Below are 16,280 nucleotides of genomic sequence, written 5' to 3'. Positions count from 1 at the left end.
TGCAGAGAGCTGTGATGCTACCACTGCACTCTACCCTGGATGACAGAGTGAGACCCAGAGTGTCTCAAAAAAAAAAGATCAAAATGGTAAATTTTCTGTTAAGTATATGTTACCACAATAAAAAAAAAAAAGGACAACATACATAGGAATAATAAACACCAGATGGTATTGTTGATGTCCTCCAGCCAGACCTCCAGGGACAATCTCTAGTCAAACAAAGTTAGGTCAGTTGACTCATTAGAATGAGGCATGGGGCGGCTCAGGAAGAGGATGCTGGAAAGGATATTAGGATTGGACGTATGTTGGGTGGTTTGGGGGAGGATTTAAGGAAGTGGGGGTTGCTCTGGATTTGATGGTGTCAGGGAGCAGGGCTAATTCTATAATCAAGTATCTTAATAGTTTTTCTATGGAAGGTAGAAGGGACAGAGAGGTGCCAAAGCTGTCATGGATAAAAATGCAGCACTTACATTAGCCAGGAAAGGGGGATATTTGTTCATCTTTTGTAGTTTGGACTATGTCCTGTGCTCAGACATGATTGCAGAGTGGCCTTGTTTGGGTTTTGATCCATCACAACCATAGTGTGGCCCGTCTCAAGGTGTTCTGTGAAATAGTTTCTGTTCAGTGGAACACCACTGCCTACCTGTGAGTGCCAGGCCAGCACCTGGCAACCCCAAAGCCTACCTGATAGTGCCAGGGTAGCTCCCGACTGTCAGGGGTGGTTTTCACTTTCCCAGAGGTTGGGGGAGAAAGACAGAGACTGTGACCTAGGCAGAGGTGCAGAAAGGTTTGATTTCATGTGAAATATTACTGTAATGATAATGTATATACAGTGTACACACATATGTTTTATTTCTGTAGCAGGATGGTTAGTACATGATTTTTAAGTATAAAATAAAAGCCTATCAGGAAAGAAGTCAGGATGGTGGTTACTCTTGCAGGGTAGCCAGTGAAAGAGGGTATATGGGGGCTTCTAGGGTGTTGATCATGTTCTATTTCTTGAGCTGGGTGCTGATCACAGAGTCAGTTAGCAGCAATTCATCAACCTGTACACTTAAACGATTTGAGCACTTTTCTGTGTATAAGTTACACTTCAAGTGGAAAGTTTTTAATAAAACAACATATCAGGAAAACAAAATCTTAATTTGGGCTGCTCAACATCTTTTCACAGGGTTTTCTAGCACCTTCACTGGAGAAAGGAGACCCAAAGATGACCAAGTGTTTGAAGCCGTGGGAACTACAGATGAATTAAGTTCAGCTATTGGGTAAGGGAGAGGAGATTGGCCTTGAGGTTGAGTCTGAATTGGGCATCACTAAATGTGAAGTTCTCACGAGTGCTGGGCAGTCCTGTAGGTTGTCACCTCTCAGTGAACTTGCCTCAGCCTGGAAGCACAGGCCGGTCAGCTCCCCAAGGCTGCCGGGCTATAGACACCTTTCCCTTCTGGCCCTGCCTGCTCCTGTACCAGCTTTTGTCCCATGTGGTGTGAAGCTGCCTTACCCCTCCTTCCCTGGCTCCCTCACTTTTCAGGTGAGCCTGTGTATGCCGTTGAGGTCCATAGATTAAGTGAAAGAGGTGAGTTAGTATAATACACAGTGCATCAAATGTGATCCCTTTTGTGAATCTTTTTTAAATAAGCCGAAGTTTAGAAGGTTGATTCAAGGAATCAGTCAGGATGGGCCAGGTCGTGCTGTGGAAACAAACAGCCCTAAATCTCATGGCTTGTGACACTGAAGGTGGATTTCCTGCTCCTACTTCAAGCCCATCACAGGGTGGGTGTGTTTCTGCTCCGTGTGGCCTTCACTCTGGGACCCAGGCTGGCAGGACAGCCTCTGTCTGGGGCGATACCAATCATTGCAGCAGAAGGAAAAGAGGTCATGGTGAGGCTCGCAGTGGCTCTTAAGGCTTCCAGGGGAATGATACCTCTGATCTACTCACATTTCATTGGCCAGAGCCAGTCACATGGACACACCTGACATCAGTAGGGTGGGAGAGGCAGCAAATATCTGAACACTGTGTTCGTGTGAGGATTAAATGAGATACTTGGCATGTGTCACCCTAACAGTGCCTAACACCAGTAATAATAATGTTAGCTATTATCATTATTATTCTTAAGATCTAGCAGGCCTGACTAGGTGAGATTTTTCAAGACAGATGATGGGAGGTGTGGCTAGTCTGCCAGCCGGACAGAGTAGGCAGACCCCTGAGTGTGGGGGGAGGGGCTCAGGGGGGCAGTCACAGGCGAAGCAGACAGAGGGGAGGGAGGCCCGTTCCACCATCAGCTACGCAGAACCTGCCACTCAGCAGCCATCGTCTCTCAGTTGAGGTGGGGCAGGAGGTCAGGGAAACCTCAGTTGTGGATCCCTCCATTGTCAGAGGTTGACCAGGCATGCCCTGTGCCAGGCACTGCTAAATGGACAGCCTCGGCCCTGCCCTCATGCAGCCATAGTCTGGGAGGTGCAGGCAGACAATAACTGGGCAGTCACAAGTGGTGGGAGCAGGCACCGAGGAGGGCCCTGCCACTGACCTGAGTATCAGCGAGCAGATACTTCTGGACACCTGCTGCGAGCCAGGCCTGGGCACACTGCTCTGCTGAGGACAGACTGCTCCAGCCAGAACAGCCCTCACAGCCCAGACTCGTGTGGCCTTCTGGATCCCTGAGTGCAGCCTTTTGACTAAATCCAAATTGTACAGAACAAATCCTTTTGATAAAGGGATGTGTTCTGTGAAGTCTGGATTCGGTCGAGGGGCTGCAGTTGGGGATCTGGAGGGCCACACATGGCCGAGGCCGCAGGTTCCCCACCCCTGCGTGAGGCAGTGAATGACATGTTTATTTGCCTCATTCTAATTGTAAGATGTGCTGGGAAGATGTGCTGGTTATTCTTTGTTTGCCCTTTCAAATCCGTTTTCCCCCCTTCCCTTCACCTTTCTGTGCCTGGGAGACTGACCGTACTGACCTCATCACCCCAAGCCCCTGGTCTTCTGGCTTTCAGTGGGTCCAGCCACAGGCAGGCGCCCGCAGGAGATGGGGGAGTGAGCAGAGAGAGGTTTGGGAGTGTGTATGACCCCGTTCCACAGTGTGTGTGGCTCTTGTGGCAGCTGGGCTGTCTCCCTAACTCTCTCCCTGCTGGGGGCTCCTGTCGGTGGCTCCAGGGTCAGTAGCACCTCCCGTCCTCGCCCCTTCAGCCTCCTGCCTTTGCCAGGCTTTGCCATCTCTCGCCAGTTCCTGTGACTCTGCCCGCACCTCTGCGAAGGGTCTCTTCCCCTCCTCCAGGAATCCTTCCAGTGCGCCACTGCCTGTCCCCTGCCAGGACCCTGACTGGTGCAGGGTGGCAATGCGGCATTCTGAAGGAGGCCAGATCCAGGGTCCCGACCCGCGTCTGGGGCAGTTTGCTTTCCCTGCCCCACCTCGCCTTTCCAGGGAGCCCCTACTCAGCCTGCAAAGTCCCACCTCTAGCGTCACTTCCTCTAAGAAACCCTCCTTGCCCCGCTAGCTGAGGCCAGGTTAGCTTCTGTCGCCTTTTCCTTCCGGGCACTGATGTCAGTTTGCAACTTCACCTTTAGTAGCATGAAATCCAATGCATGCCTCCCTCTCCTGCCAGACAGAACCTGTGTCAGCTTCTGCTCACTTCTGAATCACCTGGGCCTGGCCAGAGTAGGTGTTCAAACAGGGACAGTGGACTAGAAATAATAAGCATAAGAAAAGGCATTTCAAGAAACAAATACTCCGTCTAAATGGAAGGTTATAATGTTCTTATTGTCAGCAAGAAAAATCACATCATGGCTATTACAGCTAAATTAGTTAAGTAGCTTACCACCTGAGAATCTGTTGTCTTACAGCAGGACAGGGCCTGGGGACATTATGTTAGAGGCAAACTCTTTTTCCTTTTTCTTCATAGGTTTGCTATGGAATTAATCGAGGAAAAGGGCCACACCTTCACTGAAGAGCTTCAGAAAGTGAGTGCCGTGGTCTCACCCCAAGCTGGGGTCTTTCATCTCTGAGTCCTGCGAATCCCATAACTAGATTCACCATCCAACCATCACTTCCCCCCTTTGTCACCTGGGGCTAGTCACTCTTCTTCAGTGAGCCTCAGTTTCTTCATCTGTAGAATGGGGACAGAGATAATCCTCCTTCGCAGGTGAGTGGTGAGGTTTGTGCTCAGTGAGGAGAATATAAAGTGTAGCCATTCTCAACCCAGGGCAATCTGCCCCCCAGGGCATGCTGGGCAATGTCTGGAGACATTTTTGATTGTCATATCTGAGGACAAAGGTGCTCCTGGCATCTAGTGTTTCTAGACCAGGGACATAACTGTTAATAAATATTCTACAATGCACAGGACAGCCTCCCTCAACAACACATGGCCCCAAATGGCAGTAGCACCAAGGGTGAGAAACCCCGTGTGAAGCGTGTCACTTCGTGCCCTGACGCAGAGTGGAGCGTGGGGAGGCCCAGCTGCAGTAAGTGGGACTCCTGCTTAGTAGCATAACTGTTCTGCTCCTTAAGAAGGACTGGGACTTCGACGCACAGAGAGAACTTGAAGCACAGAGACAGGGCTGCCACTGTAGAACACCTAGGGACGTGACTACAGTTTCCATCCACATGTTGACCTGAGTCTTTATTTTATTAAAATTTTTTTTTTATTTGTTGTTGTAGAGATGGGGTATCGCTATGTTGCTCACGCTGGTCTCAAACTCTTGGCCTCCGGCGATCCTCCTGCCTCTGCCTCCCAAAGTGCTGGGATTATAGGCGTGAGCCACCATGTCTGGCTGACCTGAGTCTTTAGAAACTGCTCCCTGGTTGGTCAGCCCTTGGCCACTTCAGTGCTCCAGCCCAGGCTGCAGCCCACTCAGGCCCCTGGGAGGAGATGGAGGGGAGTGAGTGGGGCTGCCACAAGCTGTGGCTGCAGAAGGATGGGAGGCCTCAGCTGCCAGAACGTTCTGTGAATGAGCCCGCTCCTGTGTGGTGGGGCACGGTTGTTAGCGTCATCATGAGGAACTGTGCATGTCAGCAGTGTTCACTTCTGTGTGCCATGCTCTGAGCAGGGTTTGCAGAGAGAAAAGGCACCTGTGCTTTATGACCCCTGTCCTTTGGGTTGCAGCTGCCCCGTCACCTCCTCCAGGGCCTTCCCTGGCCGTGCTCCCTCCAGCTGGGTCAGCTGCCACTCCGGGGTTTCCATACCCACTAACCACAGGCATCACAGGGAGTGTTAACCTGCCTGTTCATGTGCCTGCCTCCCGCCTGGCCTGGGCACCATGAGGGCAGGAACTGTGTCTGGGTCACCCAGGAGCCCAGCCTGGTGGGGAGCTGCTCACTGGGCCTGTGGGTGAGGCTGGGCAGCGTGTCACTGCTCCTTTGCATCACCCCGTTCGACCCTCACGGGAGCCCCTGAGGAGGAGGTTGACATCCATGCTCCGTAGGGAGCCGAACCGAGGTTCAGAGAGGCTGACTTGCCCAGGCCCGGCAGCCAGGCATCAGTGGAGCTGGGATCTGAGTCCCAAGCTGATGCCAGCTCTCCCCAGCCCCTGGGGTGAGCACTGCAGTGGACCAGCCAAGGGGGTGGTGTTATTACTCACCCTTCTCCCATGAAGGCACAGAGACCCCACAGTCTGCTGGTCAGTGGCCCAAGGAAGTGTTGTGGGGACAGCCTCTGCTCTTGTCCGCTGTGGCCTGTTCTTCGCACCCAGTCACAGTGGCTGTCTTATCCCAGGTCTGAGGTCACAGGCCTCCACAGCCCACCATCCAGCTCAAGGGGACCCTGGGCAGGCACAAAGTCAGAGGTGGCATTAGTGGGTTTCGCCAACACAGGAGCCTGCTGGTCATGCAGGGGTTTGTCATGCAGGGGTCCTTTCAGCAGACCTCAGCAGGCCACCTCTGCTCCGAGCAAACCCACTCCCCTTAGATAGAGCACAGGCCTCGGCCAGCTGAGCTTCCTGCTCCTAGAACCGCCACACACCCCAGCTGACTTCATGTTGTCAAAGCTCCTTGTCCTTCATGGCTTAGAAAGCCCTGTCATGTTTGGTCTCTTGGCCCAACTATTACAGGTTAGGAAACCAAAGCTGTCAAGCGTAGAGAAGAGAAGAAAACCTCACGGGGCCTAGGTGCATGGGAGATGTGGACCAGAGCTGAGACCGTTCTTCTTGGCCAGCACGGGGGCGCCTGACGCTCATTGTCTGCACAGCCCGGCTGCCCCTGGGGGAGCCTCTTCCCCCCTCAGGCTCCCAAAGAGCCGCATCACGTCCCCCCTCCAAGGAAGACGTTGTGCTGAAGGTTCTGAGTTTGCCATTAAATGTCAGCTAACGCGATGTCTGGCAGCCCCCTCACACGCTCGCTCTTGCACGCTTTGCCCATGTCAGGTGGCACCTCTACACGTGGAACTATGTCATCTTTGCCCAGCCGCCATGAGTAGACCTTCACTCACACCTTCTGTTGCTCCCCCAGATCCAGTGCGTGCTGCAGGACGTCGGCTCCGCCCTGGCGACACCGCGCTCCTCGGCCAGGGAAGCTCACTTAAGTAATGCTCTGAGCCTACCCTGGGTGTTCAGAGGGTTGCAGGGGGACTCTCCTGGTTGTTACCACCTGGGAGCCCGGTCCCCCAGGGACCCACAGGTGGCCCAGTCAGCCTTGTTCGTGCCCCCGGGAGGGAAGTAGTTTGAAGGACACCCCGGCCGAAGGGATGTGGGGCGGTTGCCCTCGTGGTCCGGCAGGCAGTGGCCTCATGGCAGTCTCCTTCTGCTCCCTGACTCCTCAGAGCACGCTGCATTTGCACCAGGGCCCATCCTGGAGCTGGAGCAGTGGATCGACAGATACACCAGCCAGCTGCCCCCACTCACGGCTTTCATCCTGCCCGTAGGTACTGGGCTTCCTCACCCTAGGGGCGGCTGCAGGCCAGGCACAGTGACAGAAACCCAGGGGCTCTGGAGAAGTCCCTGTTGTTAGCTGTTTACAGTGACAGAAGCTATCCCCCCATCCCCTAAGTTCCTCCAGGTCCTCCCTGGTCCTTCCCCAGCCCTGCCCACTCTGGAGGGGGTGCTCAGGGGGTACCCCAGCAGGGCCCCCTGGAGGCAGAACACTGCCCAGTGGGGGGCCTGGGGGCAGGGCCTGGATGTCCCTGTCTGCGGGGGGACACACCTTCCCAGCCCTGCCCCAGCCAACACCCGATTTCTCCTTTCAGTCGGGAGGCAAGAGCAGCTCTGCGCTGCATTTCTGTCGGGCCGTGTGCCGCCGCGCTGAGAGACGGTAAGAGACCCTCCTCGCAGTGGGCAGGAGGCAGGCACAGCAGGGTCGGCCCTGCGCCATCCGGCTGCTCCTCGACAGACCCTGTCCAGGCATCTTCCCTGTGCCAGGCGGGGACCAGGACAGCAAGTTCCTGTTCTCAGAGCCCTGCGTGGTGGAGGGGAGACAGTGATTCGTGGTCAAAGGAAGTAACAGTGATGTACTTACATGACTCACAGGCCCAGAGGGCTCTGCCTTTATTCTGACAGCAACAGGAAGCCACTGATGAGTTCTACGCCATGGGGGGTGGTGGCACGAAAGGACCCTGGTGGCTGCTGGGTGCGGAAGGGACTGGCGGAGCCTGTGTGGCTGTGGGGGGCCCAGTGGAAGCTGTCAACAGACCAGCCACCCGCTGCCCCAACCCCTCCCCCTGTTCAGGATTGGGAAGAGGAAGGACCCTCAAAAGCTACCGACAACGTTTCCAAAGAAAATTTAGGAGAGGAATTGCAAAATCTCCATTCACACGACTCACAGACCAGGCTGCCACCCAGACCTACAGAGAAATAGGAATGAAGTCCTGCTTTGACACCACCGACGGGGCCATGCCAGGCACTGTATGTTCATAATTTCATTGATTCTTCATGATAACCCCGGGAGAGAGGTGGTGGCGGCCCCTACTTTTGCAGGAGTTAGGAAATGTGCTCAGAGAAGTGACATCGTAGCCAGGGTCACCCAAGTGGTCCATGGCAGAACCCAGATCTGAGCCCAGGTCTGCCTGGGTCCAAACCCTGAGCTCTTTCCACAGTCCCACATCACAGAGGTTTTGTCCTTCATGGAAAGCTCTTGGGCCCAGATAGTTCCTGAGGGATCGTGGGTAACAGAAAGAGCTTTGGCTTCAAAAGAAAAAAATGTCATTTGTACAAAGCCACCCACATCAGCAGCGCTCATAATAGCAAAAAACTGGAAATGACCCAAAGGCCCACCAAAGAGGAATGGCCGGGCAGATGATGGGTTGTCAAGACACATCCTCAAGCTGCACAGCCACCGCAATGACCAGCGTGCGGACTTTTGGTGAGGTGGAGACACGCACGGGCCACCTCGGGCAAGGAGCTCCCCGCGAGTGCGAAGCGCCCACAGAGGCAGCCTCGTGCACACCCTGCTGGGCCACTAGCCAGCGTGTGGGCTGGGACAAGGACAAGAACTCTGAGGCCGGGTTGCCGGGAGAGGGCCTCCCAGCAGGGGTTATGCAGCAGGGTGATGTGCTTGGAAGGGCCAGCAGGGGCCCACCACGTCGCTGGTGCCCAGCAGACGGCAGTCCGCTGGCTGAAAGTCTGCACGTGGCAGGCACGGACGGCAGGGACTTCAGAATCGTGTGGAAGTGGCCTTGGTTTGCACGGGTCTTTTTCTTCCCTGGGAAGTTGCTCTAAGTCATACATAGAAGGGGCTTAGAGGGGTAGCCCCTTGGGAATTAAGGGTCAGCCTCCCCTTCCTTTGTGGGCTGCAGGCTGACCTCCCCACCCAGGGGGGACCCTGGCCCTGGGCCCAGTGGCACAAAGGCTGCAGGCTGTGATATGGTACAGCCCACTGTCCTCAACTCCCTGGCCATCCTCTGTCCCTCCTCCGCCAGGCCCCCGTGTGATGTGCCCAAGGAAAGGGGTATTGAGTGGCCCGTTTAGACCCGCAGGTGATGGAGTTTTTCATCTCTAATGCCGGCCGAGTTTGTGCAGGTCCAGGCCTAGCAGTGGCGGGTGTGAAAGGCCGGCCAGGGTTTTGTCCCCAGGTCCTGGAGCGTGTTGAGCACCGTGATGTCGCGTGACCATGTGTCTCCTCCCTCTCCAGCGTGGTGCCTCTCGTCCAGATGGGAGAGACGGATGCCAACGTGGCCAAGTTCTTAAACAGGTACTTGGGTGGAATTGGGAGCGTCTTTCTCCCCCCAAAAGGGCACATTTGTGGGAAATAGCAGCAGGGCAGGGGGCCTGAGGACAGCGCCCAGCAGTGCCCGCGCACTCACGCTCGTTCACTTCGTGTCTGTGAGTGTCTGCTGAGTGCCAGGCGCCATGCTGGGCACAGGGAGACAGCTGTGAACAAGGTGGACACCGTGCCTGTCCCAGGAAAGTTAGGATCTTGTTGGGAGAGGCCACCATAAAACCAGGAAGAAAAACCTAAGCATGAAGGGACAGCACAGGAGCGAGGGGCACTCCCAGAGGCTGTGCTCGGGGAAGGCCTCTCGCTGATGACTGACCAGGAGCCCAGGAGCCAGGCCTGCCCTCAGCCAGTCTCCCCTCCCCGAGAGGCCCTGAGGCGGCGTCCAAGCTGAGCTCAGGGGCCCCTGTGCAGGACCCAGGGAGCCAGGCCGGTCCAGGGAGGACTCCCTCTGCCTTGTGGTCAGCCCCAAGGCCGGAGTCACCAGGACCCAGAGCCTGCTCTGCTGGTTTCACTCCAGCCCCTGCTTGTGAATACCCACGTGGGAAGGCCAGAGCCCAGGGGCAGGCAGAGAGCTGGGGGAGCGGCCCTGGGTGTCCAGACCTCACAGCCGGCTCTGGCCCCTGGCTGTGGGCACTGCTCCCTCCAGGACGAGGCCTGGCTTGGATGAGTCCTGACGAGCTCCTTTCCTTCGGGAAGGGGCGTCTCCGGGCCGGCGCGTGGGGAATGGCTCCATTTCACCTCTGAAGCAGCACCCCCAGGCTGCCTTTCTGGTCCCATAGTGTGTCCTGGGCCAGGTCAGTTCATCCCCTCCGCGGGGCTTCACAGAGCCAGGGAGGAACCAGCGAGCTGCTGCGGTCCAGGAGGGAGAAGCACCCAAGCAGAGCCTCCCCTACCTTCCCCAACACAGCCAGCGGTGGGGCCCTGACCACAGGGAAGGGTCCAGGAGGACGTGTGTGGAGCTGGCCTCAGAGGGCAGGGCTGGGGCAGGGAGAGACGGAGGAGCGTAGGGGTGCGCTGAGCATGAGGTGGTGAAAATCGTGGGACAGCCAGAGCCGGGAGAGCTCTGCTGAGCCCAGCGTGAGCACTGAAGGGCCTGCCTGGCGTCTTCTCTCACAGTTTTCTCCGCCGCTGCCCCAGCACAAGGCCACACATAAAGACGCTTGTCAAAGGAAAAAGCTGGAGGGGCTAGTTTCTGTCACTAAATACTCCAGGCCGGTGCTTCTCAACCAGGACATTCAGCGATGTCCAGAGACATTATTGGTTGTCACGCTGGGTGGTGGGGGGGGGGTGCTACTGGCATCTAGTGGGTAGAGGCCAGGGATGCTGCACGGGACAGCCCCAACCACAAAGAATTATCCAGAATGTCAGTAGGGGTGAAGTCGAGGACCCTGACTAGGGCCCCTGTACTCAAAAGTTTGGCTTCCTCAGTCCAGAAGGGTCAGCGTCAACCAGGCGGGCACTAGACACGCAGAATCCTGGGCCTGGCCCAGCCCTCCCAAATCAAAATCTGCATGTTGCTACAACCTCCAGGTGACGTGTGTACATGCACACTCCAGTTTGGGAAACACCCAGCTGGTCACTCAAGTGAGTCCTGGTCACTCAAAGGTGTAGACAACTGGCCGGGCACAGTGGCTCATGCCTACATCCCAGCTTTGGGAGGCCAAGGCAAGAGGATCGCTTGAGTCCAGGAGTTTGAGACCAGCCTGGGCAACATGGCAAGACCTTGTCTCTACAAAAAATTTTTTAAAAATTTAGCTGGGCATGGTGGTGTGCCTCTGTTGTCCCAGCTACTTGGGAGACTGCGGTGGGAGGATTGCTTGAGCCCAGGAGTTCAAGGTTACAGTGAGCTATAATGGCGCCACTGCACTTTGGCCTTGGTGACAAAGCAAAACCTTGTCTAAAAAAAAAGATCCAGAAACCAGCTCAGAGGGGCCCAAAGTCACCTGCCCCATAGGGTGGGGGGAGGCAGCGGCCTCTCCCTGCAGGAATGGCCCCAGCCCTGGCACTAGAGTCAGACCCTTGGCTCTCATGGAAGCTGGTCGAGTGGCATCCATCAAGCCCGAGGTGGCCAGGCACCCGCCATCCCTGCGTGATGCTCCTGGGGGCACGTAATTTGTATTTCCTCCTTGAAGGCTACTGTGGGAAGACCCAGTTAGCATTGATCTCTCATTTCAGATCACTTTGTTCGCTTCTCTCTCTGCCCCACCAGACTCAGCGACTATCTCTTCACGTTGGCCAGATACGCAGCCATGAAGGAGGGGAATCGAGAAAAAATCTACAAGAAAAGCGACCCATCGGACTGAGCCTGAGACTGGGCCTGAGGCCTTTCAAAATAACGGAAAGGGGGAGCTTTGTGGACCCCTCCGTGGCGATGGCGGGGAAGGGAAGAGCTTGCTCTTCCCGTGTCCTGGTTCCCAGAGATCGCCCCAGAGGGGCAGGAAGCAGGCCTCTGTCCCGGCTCAGCTTTGCTGCACACCCGCTGCCACTTCCCTCCAGGGACCGTGGCCCTCTGAGGATGCTGCCCCGACCCCCAGGCGCCCCTCGGTCTTGGAGGAAAGTGGGAGTGAACTCGGTATCGCCGGTAAGGATGGTAAAGTGCCACAACGAGGAGCCCTGTGGAAAAACGAATAAAAATGGGAAGGTTTGAGCCGTGTGTGTGTGTGTGTGTGTGTGTGTGTGTGTGTGTGTGTGTGTGTGTGTGTGTGTGTGTGTGTGTGTGTGTGTGTGTGTGTGTGTGTGTTTGAGAGAGAGAGAGAGAGAGAAAAAGAGAGAGGGAGAGCGTGCACGAGCCCTCCCCCGCCAGCTCAGGTTGCTCAAGGATTTGGAATGGGACCAGAGGCCCTTGGAAATGTAATTGTGATTTACCTGTGCCAAAGGGGCTTTAAATGTCACATTTATAAAGGGGAAGGCGGACAGGATTTGGAAGTTTAGTCACCTCTGAGCCACCCATCACTGCCAAAGTGTGGGGGCTGGGCGGTGGCAGATTGACAGGTGAGGCCTCAGAAACTCTGGGCTTGGGTTGAAGAGTGTGTGGGGGGCGCGGCGTGGAGGATCCCCGCTAAAAGGGACGGAGACCCTGGTGGGACCAACACCACCGCTTAAAGGCAGCGCACAGAGCGGAGGGTCCGAGGGGTGCGAATTCAGCTTGAGAAAATGAGGTCTTCAGTTTCCCGCGAGGCTGACGCCGACCAGACTGACTTCTCTGATGTCGCACGCTTGGCTGGTCTGTGCCTCTGAGATCCATGCCACGGCTGTATTTTATTTCAGTTGTCACCACCGCTCCCTCCCGCTATGAAACGACACTGCCAGTGCCAGCTGTGTCCTTGGGAAGGGGGATATTTATGAAGGGCAGAGAGGCAGCCCGGAGAACCTAAAGATTCCACGCTGCTAATTGCAGGCAATGAATTCGGAAGGGCAGGCTCTTGCTGGCCAGCAGGGCTGACACGCCTGGCGCAGTCATCATTTACTGACGGAGTGCCCGCTTCGCACGGGCACCACGCTAGGCTCGGGAAGCCTGGCCACTCTGGCCATTGTCCTTGCTGGCAAGTCGGCAAACATTAAATTCTCCGTTGTGCACTTAGTTTTGCCTTCGTTCCTGCCACCTCGCCTGCTAACTTTGCAGGACGGGCAGCCACGTGCGTGTCTTCTGGGTGCTTTCATTGCCTGTGGTGCAGATGACTCCGAGCGAGTCAACATCCTCCAGGAGGTGGCCATGTCCAATGCCTCCCACTCTGTAGTCACTTCCAGGTGTGGTACATAGTAGGTGCTTAGTATTTGCAAACAGGAAGATCGCGAGTGTTGCGGAGAAGGTAATGCTGGTTAACCTCCGAGCGATCACTCCATGCTCGGCCCGGGAGGCGGATGCTGCAAGAGCTTGCAGCCAACTGCTCCATTCTGCCTGCGCCTCCAAGTCTTCCTGGAAAGCGCAGGGTGGACATAATAAAGTGACAGCCCCACCTGTACTCCTAGCCATGGTAAAGCACATGGAGCGCTCTTTGAGTAAAGACAACAGCCTCAAGCGACAGTCTTTGAAACAAGGCCTTTGCCTGTTGCCAAGTCCTGTCCCCACGTGTCCTTCCAGGAGCGGCTGAATCGCAGGCCAGACGTTAACGCTGGTTCTCAGGCCCCCGCCTCTGTATCTGTCTTGCCGTTCACCAGCAAACGCTTCCCTGAGAGATGGCCCCAGGTGGACGCAACATCTTGGCAGGTGTTGGAAAAACAGAGAACGCTCGCTTTGGGGCCAGGAGGATGGGTTGTTTGAAGCGTTTCCTCTTCCATGGTGCCTTATGAAGCTATTTTAGAGCCCAAGGCAAAAGGAAAAAGGTGGACCCCTCTGTACCCTGACCAAAGCGCCCTCCCATATTTGGAACCAGGGGGGAAAAGTTAAGAAAAGTTCTACTATCAAAAAACAGGTCTATCCATAAAACCTGTGTTGCCCCTTCTGTTTGCACACCGTTGTCAGCCCTCGTAAACCATCATTCCCATCGCGCGGTAACTCGGGGTTGTGAAACACAGCAGCCTGTTTTTATTTAAAATGGTGGCCCTTGTTTCTCATAGTTTTTTTCATAACTTGATTTTTGGAAATGTTGCACGGAACTCTTTCTTGACCGCTGAGCTCGCTGGCACTCCCCTGCATTTTGCACCCGCAAAAGCGCCTCACCTGCCTCACCCAAGTGCAGCTCAGGCTCCCCGGGACACGGCGTGGAGCATCGTTACCAGAGACGAGCTGGTGGTTGGATCTTCCAGGTCAAGAGAAGCCCAAGGGTGACAGTGACACCAGCCAAGTTGTGGAAGGGCCCCCGGCCAAGTGCTCCACAGATGTTATCTCATTTAAACCTCAGAGCAACGCTGGGAGGAGGCACTCAAGGTGCCCCACTTTGCAGGTGAGGAAACTGAGGCTCGGAGAGGGGAACTAAGCTGTCCTGGTAAGTCGGTGCCAAAACGCGGGCCCAGGCCGTGGCCTCGTGGCTCCCGCCCCACCGCCACTTGACAGTCATGTGAATCACGACCTGGGCTGCAGCGAACAATGCCAGGCACCGTATATCCTGCTGTCTCGTTTCTCAACCTGGTGTCCCTTAACTGATATTTCACGGCTATTGTTAATGTGCATTTTTCGCCGAGTAATTTCCACAGCCCGAACTTGTAACACATCCCAGTGACAAACGTCCCTGGTTCCTAATCCCCCGTCAGCTGCAATGTCACCCTCGCCTCCTTCCGACAGCCCATCCAGTTTTATGATCGCTCTGTCCCAGTGATCACTACTGAACCTTTAAGAATCTAGACACATTTCAAGTTTAATTACATAAAATTCTTTGTATAATAAATTCCGCATGAATGCTACATAAATCAGTGCCTGGGAGGATTTGCGGCTCATCCCTCCCCTCTGACGGGGCCTGGGAATTTTCTGGCAATGCCGGCCCCACGCTGGAATAGACTCACCTGTGCAGTCCAGCTGGGCGTGCAGTTTTGATTCGCCTTGGCCTGTTGCTCTTCTCATCCAGAGTCCTCCTGGAAGACAGTGCTCAAGTCCAAGTGGAGGTAAGGACGGGCAGGTTGGGGAGACCCAGGAGCTTTGGTGATGTCCCTTGTGTTCTCCCACTGCATGGAATCAGAAACTTCTCAAGCCGTGGTTTGTCACCTTTGGAATTCTGATGAAAGCCTGTGCACACTCTCCCTAGCTAGACGCGCACACACTCACGAGTTTGCAATCTTAGGAAGCCCACGGAACCCCTAGGTCGCAATCCCTGTTCTAAGAGAACCGGTGCAACCCCCTCTTCAGGGCCCAAGTCGGGTTCACGACGCTGCCTTCTCCAGCAACCTCTTGGGGGCTTCAGAGAGCCCCAGCCCTGAAGTGTGTGGAGGTCCACCTGGGCCCGGCTGGGAGCGGCTGCTGGGTGACCTCTGATGCTTGCAAGACCGTACGGGACAGTGAGGGACTGTCAGACACCTGGATCGGGCGTTGGCTGCAGGCAGACTCGGGCTTGAGACCACTTGTCCCTTTTAGCTTCGTGACTCTGGGCAAGTCATTCCATCTCTCTCAGACTTGTCTCTTCATCTATAAAATGGGAATAATATTCACACCATGGGGTCATTGGGAGAGTTTAAAGAGGCAATATTTAAAAGGGTAGTATTGCCCCCTGACAAATGTTAGCTGCTATTATTGTAATTGTTTATTATTATTATTGCTATTTTAATTCAAATTCGAGCTTTACACTTCCTAGCAGAGTCACTTTGAGCAAATGGTCTAACCACTTTCATCTTCAATCTTCATCTTTTATAACTGGAAATGACAATACCAGCTGCCAAGGGTCCAGGGAATACATCCACGGGCCTGGCACGTGGTAGCAACTAAAAAACAACCATTGTTGTCGAATCACGTTTTACCCTTTTCACAGCCCTTTCTAATAGCTAAGGCCCAGGTAAAGCAAGGACCGCTTAGCAACACCTCTGGTTTGTTTGACTTGCTGAGTGGGGTTGGGGAGACAAGTGACCTGCAGAGGTAACTGGCCACAATCTGACAAAACTAGGGGGCTGTGGCTCCAGGAACATTGTGCCAAAGTGAGAGGGAGAGTGACTAGCAGAATAATGAGGGCTGAATGGGATCACAGCGATCATTGCACCCATTTTATGGATGAGGAAACTGAGGCCCAGAGAAGAGAATGTAGTAAGTAAATATTAATAAGGCCCACAGATTGAGCACTGATTATGTCCAGGCATCCTAAGGACAGTTCATTTAATTTTCTCAACAGCCTATTAATATTATTATCATCCCTAACTTGCACATGAGGAAACCTCAGGCCCAGAGAGGAGAAATGACTTCCTCAAGGTCACACAGCTCAAGGAGATGGAGCAAGGCTTTAAATCAGGGCCCCAAGTGTCATGGTAGCATTTGCTCAACGCTGAGCTACATGCTCAATCGCACCGCAACGCCAGGGTTTTTTTAAATGTGTCTTTTTAGTTCTCAGAACCCTACGAAGTATATAGTTATCCTCCCCATTTCACAGCTGAGGAAACTGCGGCTCAGAGGGGTGAAGTCACTTGCTCAAAGACACACAGCATCTGCAGGGGCGATGATGATATCATTACAAACAGCTGACAGTGATCTTGCTTTTTCTTACATGCAGGGCTTTTTAAGCCGCTTCACCA

General features: G+C 54.7%; 1 protein-coding gene across 1 annotated transcript in view; it reads left to right on the top strand.

Moving 5' to 3' along the window:
- Window positions 1-11,776, top strand: part of MMAB (methylmalonic aciduria (cobalamin deficiency) cblB type) — a 14,080-nt gene extending 2,304 nt beyond the window's left edge. Inside the window, exons 2-8 of the mRNA XM_012650161.1 lie at window positions 1,096-1,262; window positions 3,895-3,952; window positions 6,435-6,507; window positions 6,745-6,842; window positions 7,168-7,232; window positions 9,048-9,107; window positions 11,344-11,776. Coding sequence (XP_012505615.1) covers window positions 1,096-1,262; window positions 3,895-3,952; window positions 6,435-6,507; window positions 6,745-6,842; window positions 7,168-7,232; window positions 9,048-9,107; window positions 11,344-11,437 — 615 coding nt within the window. The 3' untranslated portion in view covers window positions 11,438-11,776. The remainder of the gene's footprint in view (window positions 1-1,095; window positions 1,263-3,894; window positions 3,953-6,434; window positions 6,508-6,744; window positions 6,843-7,167; window positions 7,233-9,047; window positions 9,108-11,343) is intronic.
- Window positions 11,777-16,280: the final 4,504 nt, after the last annotated feature.

Source organism: Propithecus coquereli, unplaced genomic scaffold (assembly GCF_000956105.1).
Source record: "Propithecus coquereli isolate 6110/MARCELLA unplaced genomic scaffold, Pcoq_1.0 Scaffold314, whole genome shotgun sequence".
In the NCBI taxonomy this organism is placed as follows: Eukaryota; Metazoa; Chordata; class Mammalia; order Primates; family Indriidae; genus Propithecus; species Propithecus coquereli.
Note: the sequence above shows the minus strand (reverse complement) of the source record. Positions and strands in the feature narration are given on the sequence as shown.